The sequence below is a fragment of the Myiozetetes cayanensis genome, unplaced genomic scaffold (genome assembly GCF_022539395.1).
Source record: "Myiozetetes cayanensis isolate MyiCay16 unplaced genomic scaffold, myiCay2020 scf1, whole genome shotgun sequence".
Classification (NCBI taxonomy): Eukaryota; Metazoa; Chordata; class Aves; order Passeriformes; family Tyrannidae; genus Myiozetetes; species Myiozetetes cayanensis.
The window spans coordinates 97527512-97539702 of record NW_026086604.1 but is presented as its reverse complement, the minus strand read 5'-3'; the positions used below and the strand labels follow the sequence as shown (position 1 = coordinate 97539702).

The window sequence follows — 12191 nt, the reverse complement described above, 5'->3', positions numbered from 1 at the left end:
TCTTTTCTTTTTATAACACAGGAACTCTTATCAGTCTTCATGAGATCAATTAAGAAGTGACTGAAAACAATGTGTATGCACTAAGCACAAACTTTAAAATTCTGTAGGTAAAACTGAAATTGATCCAAATGGCTAGAGACTCTTGAAAGAAAAAAAAAAAAATCAAATTGTAGATGAAGACAACTTTTGGAAACCAGCAAAGTTCAATTCTGTGCCAGGAAGTAGGTTTTATAGGATTTTCTGGCACAGCAGGATAACAATGACAGATAGTAATAACAAAATGATAATAAAAAAATAATTTTTTTACACTTTAATAAAAATATTTACAATTTTCTGACTTTTCAACAAAAATTTAACATTTGGTTCACTTCAGTAAAGAAGTATTAATGTCCACATCAAACATACACCAAATAAAATCATAATGTTGATCAGAAAAGTTTGCTTGAAAACTCACTTCTGCTCCTTTATGAACTATTTTGCCGAAGGCATTTATTTCATTATTATTTTGAAAAATGTAAGTACTAAATACCACAGAAAATTTTCAGAGGCTTGGCCAAAGAGGAGTAAAATTAAAAAGGTACAAAGTTCCTTTACACAACGTTAAGATGGGGTAGCAGGAAGAAAAAGGGAGGGCTGATACAACCATAAAATACATGCACTTCAAATGTTAGGCCAGAGCTCCCTCCCACTGTTGTCTGACTTTCAGAGAGGAATTACAGTCTCAAGACTTGTTACAGCTACAGATCTATACCCCCTGTAGAATCAGTATAATTATATTTCTCCAGCATCAAGCACAAGCTAATAATCCCCTAAACCCACTTCTATAAATGGTGCATCATTTGCAAGGATGTCACTGACCTGTCTTGAAAAACATTTGCTTGCACATCTTGTTCATAAATCAGCTATTTAAACTGACACTTGCTCCCATTACCAATGGAATACAACCTCTATCCCAAGGACTGCATTGCAACCTGTACCAAATTTAAAACATGCCCTAAAGGTTTCAAAATCTATTTCCTTCATAAGTATATTTTTGGGTTTCTTGTTTGTTTTGATTGGTGTCTAATATTAAGAAAGTAATCAATATAACAAACAGAAACATGGATGTATTTCCACACGCACTTGAAAAGAGATGTAGCAGCTTAAAATAAGGCAGCTGGCGAGACACTATGCCTGATTATAAGACTGTTTCTGTTCAACTTTGGTACAAAATAAAACAGGTTCACTTAGTTCACTACTAAGGATAAAATGAAAAAATCTGTTCAAATTAGTGAAAACTAATTTGATCACCTGATCAGCTACCATAACTTGGTGAAGAAGAGACAGTTTTGGAAGGCTAGGCCAAAAAATAACTTAAAATTTTATACTTCCTTCAAAAACAAACATGTAAGGAAGTAAAGAATTGACAGTGGATTCATGTCTGTATTTTACCAACAATCAAGAGAGTCTGGGACATGAACATGGATTTATGCAAGCTCAGAACAGAAAAAAAAAACAAAAAAACACACACACAAAAAACATACTAACCATTCTGCATCCTGAGTTTCACACCCCAAATGACAATTGCATACTTTTTCATGCATGGAGACAGCAAATACACATGCATACAAATATTTAAATTTCAGTCCCAATAGTTATTACAGCCCTTAACAGTAGATCAAAATGATAGCAGCCTAGTTATCAAATATGTTGACTAATTATAATCTCTGCACTGGTTAAATTTTCCCAAAAACTTTTCACTGGTTATGTCAGGAAAAAAAAGACTTGTTATATTACATAGTTCATGTCTGTGCTAATAATAAAGTGAAACTTCCTTTGGCATCCCAAAGACCTTAACAAGAATCCCTTGTTGTCCCTAACCCACTGGGCTAAACCCAAGAGAGTTACAGCAAAAACATTAACTAAACAGACAAAAGCTGAACCTTAAGTAAAAAGCACAATTGTCAAAGTGCTAGTTACTCAAGTCACAATGATAAAATCTTCTGTTTGCAGAAGCCTAATGATCTTTTCAAACACTCAACTATCACTTTCATCTGTGCAGTTCAGAAGTCCCAAGAGAACCTCCCAGGCTAGACAACTTATGAACAGGTTTCCGTCTATAAAAATGGCACAAATCCAAAACTACGGACATGTTCACATGCTTATACAGCACTCAAAGTGGAGAAATATTGCCTTATACATAATAAAACCAGCCAGTTCACTCTGTTCAGAGCTAAGATTCATGTGACATAAAGGATGCAGCCTTAACAGCACAGAAATGGGCTCACACAACAGCCAGTGTCTGCCATTTAACAAGACCACTTACTGGGACCCTGAAAAGACACCAGTAGAGACATATGAATTACACAGTCCCCTCTCAGTCTTCTAGCAGGTTGCTGTTAAATGTGCATGCATACACATACACATAAAATGCATTATCTGACATCCACCACCAACTATTTCATATTTAGTCAGCAGCTTGTTTTTAACACAGTAAAATGGAACAAGAGAACAGTGGCTACAACTGCGCTGCAAACAGCAAATAAATCCAACAACACAATTCAAACTTCCCCAAATACAGAGAGATCGGGAAGTGTACTAAACCTAAAGGCCACATCCCACTCTCTTAAACAAAAGTACCAGCATCTCCCATAACACACATGGGGGCAGACTAATAAGAAGCCACTGTTTCAGGTAAGTTTCCTTTGATGCTTCTCCCTATCTGCACCCAGAAGTTCTGCCTCATTTACTTTTGCCACACACAGCCACTGCCAGTCTCCTATGAGCATCTTCAATTCATTCCACAAAGTTTTAGATCCCTACAGAGAGAACTGCCAGACCTCTCGACATTTACAAAACCCCTTCTGAACAATATGCAGATTTCAATGTTTTTATATATGGAGAGAGAAAAAGAAAAAAGAAAACCAATTTGCCTAGAGACCTTAAGTATCACTAGGACTAATGAAGTTCAAAGGCTGCTTTTTTTTCTTCCCCAGAGACAACAGCTAGATCAGCTGCAAAGGAAAGTGGAAGAAACTACATAATATTATGTGTAGCTATAAAATGAAAACAGAAAAAAAAAGTTCAAGACATTATCTACAAAACATGTATGAAAAGAGGCAGATCTAAAGAAAGTGATAAAGGAAGAAAGCACTAGTAAGGAAGTTACCCTGAAACCAAAACTCAGCACTGCTTTCATCCACTTTTCGAACAACAAAAATGCCTTCCTTATAGGCAACATTCTAATGCACTTCAATGGTTCACTAATCAATCACCAAAGAGTCAATTTATTTATGAATTTAACAAAGAAAAAAAGTCTACTGGTGTAAAATCACATTCTCAAGCACAGAATGAAAGAATTTGAAATAGCATGTTAGACTGTTGTATTTTACTATCAATATTTGCAAGCACAGAGGAAACAAAATTACAGTTACATATGTCAGATTTCCAGGAATACATATTTCACTCAGCTTATAAGGTTCTTGCCTGGCTGCTTTTCTAGCTGCTTCTTTCTGTCCCATTCCAATACTCCTATTTTTATTACCAAAGAAAAGTTACATTTTATTACAAAATCAGAAAGGTCATGTGTTATCTTTTCATGTTTGTGAACTTGAAAACCTCTTTTCTTCTTAACTGCTTTAAGAGCAAGCAAAATCCAACATGCTGGTAGCCAGCTACACTGTCTGTTACCTAAATGCAAACAGTATTTTACTCAGAAAACATCAGGGCCCATGAAGTTGAACAAGGGAAATAACTTTGTGTTATGCCTTGTCAAAAGGTTACTGACAAAGGGATTAACGAGAATATGAAGGGGAAAACAAGAAACTGAACAGTCTAAAGGAGGTTAAAATAAGCAGCGTAGCCCAGCTCCTTCATTTACCAGCAGTTAGTGCTGGACTACCGACTAAGCACTGCCAATTTCCACTACAAGGCAAGGTCATACTGTATTTGAAAAGGGAGACCTAAATTTAATCAACTGGCTTCATTGCAAATCTTCCAAGACATTTATAATCATTCACTAACATAAACCACCTTGACAAAACATTTTAGTCCACAGTATAGTTCTTCCATGTTGCACTAGCAGGCAAACATATAATTCATTTTTTAAAGCCATTACAGTAATAGTACTCCCTCACTTGATACCTTATTTATTAATTTTATTTATTTTTTCTAGCCCCTAGCTCAAGGTTGCATCCTAAGCAGCTCTGCGAACAACTCCCTACTCAGCTGCTTTCTACACGAAAACTATATAACTTCCCTTACTGATTCAAACTGTAAATCTTTAAAAGGGTCTCCAATACATACAGCAAAGGAATACAGGAAAACTATGAGCTCGGCTTTTATAGAGTTATAAAGCAGGTTTAAGAAACACATATTTTCAGATAAGAACTCGTCCTATCAAAAAAAAAAAAAACAAACAAACAAAAAAAAAAGAAACAAAAAAAACACAGTAAAAACTCAAGTCAACTCAAAAGCTGTGTTCTAAAGACAAAGTTAAATTTGTCAAATGAGGTCCCTTCCCACAATGAGGAAAGAAGCAGCACCAACCAGGAAAAGGAAAGATACATCAGCATGGCTGGGGCTAAAGGCAAAGGTCACTGCCAATTAACAAAACAAATATTAATAAATTCAGAATATGTAATAGAGTGGAAGTTTCAATATTCACTGGAAAAATTAGCTACTCCAAACAGTAAAAATATAGTGTCCCATTTTAAATTCTGCAAAATACAGTTTTGCTAAACAAAATTAGAGTTTTAAGTAAAAAAAAAAAAAAATCTTATTTCCACCAATCAAGGGGGAGAAAAAAGTCAAACTGTCTTACTCCTTCAAGTTCAAAAGTATTAGAATTACTGGAATCAAAGATATTTTCATATCAGTGGGTGAAACCATGTCTTCTCCATGGAGTAGGCATTCACTAGCTGAATATGTATTTTACCGTCTTTCTATGCTTGTTGTGGTTTTGCATATAAATCATCCACATTTTGCAGAGCCTCACTATACAGACTAGCTACTAAGAAAGACTGAGATGGTTCCATAGTACCAAAAAGAAATCTGTGTCTTTCCTATAAGTAACATCCATGTACATAGTAGTACTGTGCTAGTAGTGCCCCACCTACTTACTTTTATCTAAGCAGATGGGTAGGTGTATCCAAATTTGGAAAAATGTGATTATTCATCTGCACTGCTAACTGAATTAAATGTGTGATCACATAACATATGACCTGACTGAAGTTACAAAAAATAGTTCTCTGAAAACTAGTGTAGAATGAAATTGTAGGAAGCGAGAGACTGTGTCTGCTTATTTTGTCAACCATGGGGTTTGGCTGTGAATTTTTTTTAATTCAGTCAGTTTATCAGTAGGGAAATAAATACCTAATATTTTTGAGAGAATTTCCATTTTGAAAATATGCATGTGTTGCTTTAGAACATCTGTGTTACTCCATCCACAGGAAAAAAAGAGTAATACAAATCCAGCATCAGCAAGTAAAGAAGTTTTGTTAGACAGGTGAAAACAGCTCAAACACTCAGTTTGTCCAAACCACAATTTTTTCCTGCTATTATAATGGAAAAGGCAATTAGTTTGCCATTCAAAAAGAATTCACCAAGTGTGGAACGCATATCCATTGCCTTTGCTTCTCTTCAGAACCCACATCCAGGGAATATCACCTAAAGACAGCAGGCAGAGTTCACTGCTGCAATTCAAACCTCAATTCACTCAAGGGCACTGTTGCTGCTTCAAATGAGCAAAGCTGACTTCACTTGTTTCTCTTCAGTTGTTCACTAGAAATTTCTCCCTAAGCAGCTCAGACACTCAGATGAAAAAAACAGCACCCAAAACATGAGCTTTCCAAGTGTGCTAGAACCACTTCGTTCTTATTTTCTACACACCAAAATAACTAAATAATTTACATAACATCAGAGAAGACATATATGAGGCATAGGATGAAAAGAGCAAAAAGACTTGCAGGCTGGAATACTCAGTCACACACAAAGTTCTTACTGTCTTGACACCATTACAGCTGGATATAAGCCCAGAATTAAGTCTTTAAATCATCCAGATGAAGAAGACAGGTGCTGTAAAAAGCTGTTGCCTTCGTGAAACTGTAATATCCTATCAAGCCTAAGTCCACTATATCTTAAAAAGGACATCAAAAATGTTCACCATTTTGATTGTAGTACCAGAGTCCAACAAAGTGATCATGATATAGTTTTCAATGGTTAAAACAACAGTACAAAAACCTTCCATCTTTATTTCCCCACTGCCACTGCAATACACATAATATGGAATAGCTATACAGGAGTAAAAGATAACCCATTAGCTTTGATTTCTCCACAACTAGTAAACACTATGAACAACTGAGTTTATCTTCACACTTTCTTGGTTTCTTCTGTTTCCTGTGAAAATTATATTTTTGCATTGGGTGCACCATTGGGACAGACCAACATTTCTTTCTACATATAGCAACCTCTCGGTTTCATTTAACCATTCCAATCTCCCTCCAACAAACCTGACAGTCTGCATTTGTCAACGAGTAATTTATCTGTAAGCAATTAAAAACTGGATGCAAATTACAGTTTAACTGGAGGGAGGAAGGAAGGTGGGAAGTCACACAGCTAACTCCTAGGAACAGATCTGCAGCTCAAAGATTTGCTCACCACAGAGTCAATAGAAAAATTAGGAGATTTAAGCTCTCATGCTTCAAAATCACAGACCCACTACCAACAGAAAAAAAGAAACACAATCCTCCTACAAAACTCGACTACAGCCTGATCAGTCAGGGCATAAGACAGAACCCTAGGCTTAACTGGGCTGTCAATGTGACTAATACAGCTATTCCTACAGGCAAGTCTCACATACATAATTTTGCTCATCATTATTAGCTTTCTTATTCTAGGATATACGAAACTACAAAAAATAACCTGTTTCCTAGAGTATTTAAATCAAAATATGCAGATAATATTCCTGATATGCTATTCTTCAAATAATTTTGAAAGTGTAGCCTTAACCCCTTCTAACAGACTCGCAGTGAACAACATGCTGTTTTTCAGATCAATTCCATTGTTTTCTGCTTGAAACACTTCGTATACAAACTTGTTGCATACAGCCACACTTTAAAACAATCACTATTTTTATCCCAAAGCAGCTTTGTTCTCCCACTCTCTGAATAAAGTAGGACACAGCTTTGTTACTTCACTTTTTAAACAGCACACCGAAGACAGCAGATTCTACCAAAAGCCAGTGAAACACAAGAACAGCTTCAGCATGTTCCCTGGATACACTGCAGGACACCCCCAATGGAAACCAACACAAAGTACTCATCAGAAACGCCAAAGAACAGTTCCCAGACAACTGGTAACTGCCTTGCAAACAAAACTCTTGCCCGTAGAACGACAAATAGGCTGATGCATTTAAAATTAAAAGTCCAGACATGAATTTACGTAAACCTATAAACAATGAGGCAACAGTAGGATTCCAATGTAGGAAATAAAAATCTTCAGTTATAAACACATACTAAACAAGTACTTTAATCCCAGTGGACTTTGCTGCAGGTTAAAATATTCTGAAGAGTTTAGTGGAATTTAATTCCACCACACAATTTGTACTGATTAGAAAGATACAGCCCACATTTCCTCTCCATTTAAAATTCAAAGTCATGCAGTGCTGACCTTTACACCCCGAGTCCCCACCTAATTGAAAAAAAAAAAAAATTACTCGCAAACACACATCCAATGTATTCATGTACACCTTACTAGAAAAACAGCTTACATTTCTTTTCATTGGTTGTGCATAGCAAAAAAGACAATTTAACAAATCTTGACATTGACTCATTTTCCTAGCAAAACAGATAGTCTAAGTCTTTCTGTAGACCTCTAAAAAGAACAAGAAACACTTGTAAACACAAATTGCCTATCAGCTTGTTCTCTCTTTAGATTAGTGGGAATTAAACCAAAACCAAATGAATTTGATACGCATCCTATTTTATGGGGCAGTACAATACATAAAAATATACCAGAGAACGCCTGTAATTTATAAGTAAAGATTTAAAAATCAAAATTGGTCCTTCAGAAAACCTGTCCTCCAAGAAGCATCTTCCTTCAATCACTCTCCTCCTAGAACGTTCTCGTGCCCTTTTTACATTCAAAAGCCTTTCTCCAGCTAGGTGGTCTCCCACGGACAGAAACTAGACGCAGAAGTGTTACAGACACAAGCAACCCCGTCTCCTTTTATCCCCAAGGGACAAGACAGGAAGACCTTTGTACTACTTGTCCCTCTCCCCCTCCCCCCGCCCCATCTTTCCGGCAGCAAGAGCGCAAGAGGGAGGGACTGTTGCTCTCTCAGACCTTCTGCACCTCTCAGACCTTCCCTGCATCACAGCCCGAGCCATGACTACCCTCCTCCACATACCAAGCCCCTTCCCATTCCTCCTTTCCCCCCCCACCATCCCGGACTCACCGGATAACGGGGCTGTAGGGGCTCCGCGACCGGCGCCAGCTGCTGTAGGGGCTGGGCGACACATCCCCGCCGCGCTCGTAGGAGCTGTGCCGGCTGTAGCTGGGGGAGCGGCGGCGGCTGTAGGGGCTGAGCGGTGAGCGGGTGCTCACCGGGCTGAGCGACTTGCGGCCGCGCTGGCTCTGTGAGGAGCGGTGCAACGGGGGGCTGTCGTCCCGACCGGGGCTGGGCGACGAGCGCTGCCGCCGGTACGCCTTGGGCTCGGGCTTGTCGTCGCGGTAAGCCTTCGGTGGGTCCTTGTAAGCCGACGGCGGCTCCTTGGCCGCTTTAGTCCGGCTCCGATGCGCTTTGCTCTCCCGCTCTTTCCTGCCGCTGCTGGGAGAGGCGAGGGAGCTCTTCCTGCGGCTGTCGCTGCCGCCGCTGCTGCTTTTGAGTCCCTCCCGGTCCTGGCTCCCGGTGTGATTGTGGCGGCTGCGGGACTTGGAAGAGGACGAAGAGGGCTCGGGTGCCCCGCGGCCGGGCGCCGCCGCCCCCTCCTGTTGCGCCTTGTCCTCGCCGCGCCGGCGATGCTCCCGGTGCCGCTCCTTGGAGCGCCCGCTGCTGCCGCGGTGCTCCCGCCGGGACCGACCGCTCCGCTCCGCCTCGCTCCTCTGCCGCTGGGTCCCGCCGCCCGAGGAGGAGGCCGGGCTGCCCCCACCGCTGCCCCCGCCGGCCGCGCCGCTGCCCAGCAGCCCTTCGGACTGGGAGCTCACGTCGTCGTACTCCTCCACCAGCGTGCTCAGCCCGCCGCTACCGCGCCGCTTCTCCGCCTCCTGGGTGCCCCCGCCGCCCCCGCCGCCGCCGCGGCCCCGCCGCCGCTTGTGCCGGGAGCCCGAGCGCCGCTTGCCCCGCGGCCGCTTCCGCTCCCCGCCGTCCCCGCAGCAGGAGGAGGCGCCGGTGGCCGCCAGGAAGAGCAGGGACTGCGGCGGCAGCGGCGGCTGCAACAGCGGGGGCTGCAGGAGCGGTGGCTGGAGCAGCGGGAACAGCAGCGGGTGCGGGGCCGGCGGCGGCGGCTGCGGCTGGGCCGCGAAGCGCTTCCGCCTCCGGTGGTGCAGCCGCTTCTTGTCGGCCGCCGCCTCCACCGCCGCGCTGCCGCCGCTGCCCCAGCCCCGGCTGCCCCCGCTCCCGCCGGCCGCCGCGTCCGAGGTGCTCGGCATCGAGCTCGCTCACGGCCGAGGGCGCGGCCCAGGAACCCGCCGCCGCCGCCGCGCTCAGGGCGCCATGGGGACCCGCACCAGGACCGACCCCCCGCGGCCGCGCCGGGGCCTCGTTCGCTCCCGCACCGCCCGCCCGCCTCACATGGGGCCGCGCCGGTACATACAGAGTCGGGCCGGGGCTGGGGGCGCTGCCTGATGCGGCGGCGGCGGAGCGGCACCGGGAGCGCCCCGCAGGCCGGCGCGGCCTCTCCCGCAACGCGGAAGTGTCTCCCGGCGGCGACGGCTCCTCCTCACTCCATCCTGGGCCGCGGCCGGGGACACGGACACCGGGTGCGGGCCGCGAGGCCGCCTCCTGCTTCTCTTCTCTCAGGCGCTCCCCGGCCGGGCGGCGGGGTCAGGCCGGGCCGGGCCGCCCCCCGGCAGGGTGTCCGGGGCGCTGGGCGGCCCCGCTGCGGCGGATCGTTGCCGGCGGTGGCGGTGGCGGTGGCGGCAGTGACGGTGCCCGCGGCGGCGGTGCCCGGGGCGCGGGCGCGGGCTCGGCGGTGTCGCGCGCTGACACCCGCACCGGAGGAACACGGACACGGCCCGGCTCCGCGCGGCGCATGCGCGGGGTCGGCGGCGCGCGGAGAGGGGGCGCGACCCGCCAATCGCGCGCGACGCCGCCGGCTTCGCCCGCATGCCCGAGAGCCACCCGCTCTCGCGAGATCTCACCTACCGTCTACCCCTCCCCGTCCGTCCCGGGAGGCTCTCGCGATACCGCGGCTCTCGCGGGAACGGCGCCGCGCCCGCCCCTCGGGCGGCGAGGGCGGCGAAGATGGCGGAGTCGGGGGGAGGGCCCCGAGCGAAGCCACGGACGGGACTGCGCGTCCTCCAGGGCTCCCCGTATCTCTGCCACCAGCGCACTCTAGAGGCAACGCGCAGAAACTGGTGCGCAGGAGGTTCCCCCTGAACGTGAGGAGGAACTTCTTTACTGTGCAGGTGACGGCGCACTGGAACAGGTTGCTCAGAGAGGGCAGCCTATCTCACTGGATGTAGTCAGGAACTATCCGGACACAGCCCTCACCAGTGTGCTCTAGGATGACCCTGTCTGGGCAGGGGGCTTGGACCAGATGACCTGCTGTGTGGTCCCTTCCATCCTGACTCAGTCCTGTGGGCTGTAGCGGGGCAGGCGCTGCGGGAGGCAGCGTAGGAACCCTCTGCTTTCCAGGTGGTTTTCCCTGCTTTTATTTTGTGTAGGCCCTGCTTATGGATTTGAAGGGGAAGGGATGAGTGAGAGCTCCTAATGAATTACAGCGTTAGAAGGCATGTGTACCTCTCAACAGTGAAGCCACTTCATTGCTTCCTGAAAAGTATCTTTTTTTTTTTTTTTTTTTTTGTCTTACAGTACTGAAACTAACTTCAACTTAAAACGTTTTAAGTTTCCTTCCTAGCTTCTTGATTTCTGATTTCCTACTGTAAAGAAGTCTCGAGCTGTTTCTTCTCTTTTTCTGCCCTCTCTATCGATTTGATTTTTCATGGTTTTACTGAATTTTCTGACTGGATTTGTGACTCTGCTGCCTGTTCCTTCACTCACCTTCTTGGGCTGACTTTCTTCCATTGGTAGCATCTGCCATACCATCTTGAATGTCGTTGTGAGTGCCCTGAAAGCAGAATCTGTCTTTCCCTAGGAAGTTAATAGTCTTCTGGCCACCTTGCTATCTAATTGTTCTTAGCTAGCTTACATAGATACTGTTTACTTGTCTTTGTAGAACACAGTGCAAAAATGAAGAACCAAACCACAGAAACCCACCTGTTTTTCACTGTTGTATTTCAGTTTCCTGAATGCCTCTAATCATTTCCTCTCCTTTTCTAAACCCAAGCAAAAGCACTCCTTTATCCAGGTCCTGTGCATCATCTGCTTCCAGCAAACCTCCTTTCACAAGTGTGTTACTTTACTTCACCCATCACCTCCCTGTTCCAATTCATATTTTTTACAAACGTTGCTATCAAAGCATTCATTACATATTTCTGTAGTTATGCACACACACACACACACACACACACACACACACACACATGCACTTTCAGGCTTTCTCTTAAGGCACGTGTGACGTGGAGAACAGCCACGCTCCTTTTTTCGATTGTATAACAGTGTTATAGGATAGAAAGAGAGAAAGTCCCTGTCCAAGGAGGATGGCTCCAACCTAGGCAGTGACATGTTTATACTTTGCCAAACTGTGTTTCTTTATCAATATGCTGTGCCTCGTGAAAATACTGTAGGGCGTGGGGGTCAGAAGCAACATGCCTCCCATCTTCCCAGGAGCTGTGTTGTGTGCTGTGCCGCACAGATTCCATCTGTGGCTCTTGTGGAATAGCTTATCTTTCCACGGTGGCCTGGAGACTGCTCTCAGCTTTGCTGGACTCCTGTGCTGCTCACTGTCTACATGAATGCTCGTCGACTCGTAAGAGATTCTCCAGGGTGTGTGGCAACACACTCGGCAAAGCCAGTGCACCATCAGGCTTCTGGCATGTTAAAAAAAAATCCCAAAAATAGAACCCAGGAAGCCAGCAACCTCTCACAGAGG

General features: G+C 45.0%; 1 protein-coding gene across 6 annotated transcripts in view; it reads right to left on the bottom strand.

Moving 5' to 3' along the window:
• The window catches only part of CDK13 (cyclin dependent kinase 13), a 47943-nt gene extending 37780 nt beyond the window's left edge, over positions 1 to 10163 (bottom strand). For 5 of the 6 annotated variants that reach the window (XM_050330219.1, XM_050330227.1, XM_050330215.1 and 2 more), the window contains exon 1: positions 8435 to 10163. In XM_050330219.1, coding sequence (XP_050186176.1) covers positions 8435 to 9627 — 1193 coding nt within the window. In that variant the 5' untranslated portion in view covers positions 9628 to 10163. The remainder of the gene's footprint in view (positions 1 to 8434) is intronic. The other variant, XM_050330205.1, reaches the window with a different exon arrangement.
• Positions 10164 to 12191: the final 2028 nt, after the last annotated feature.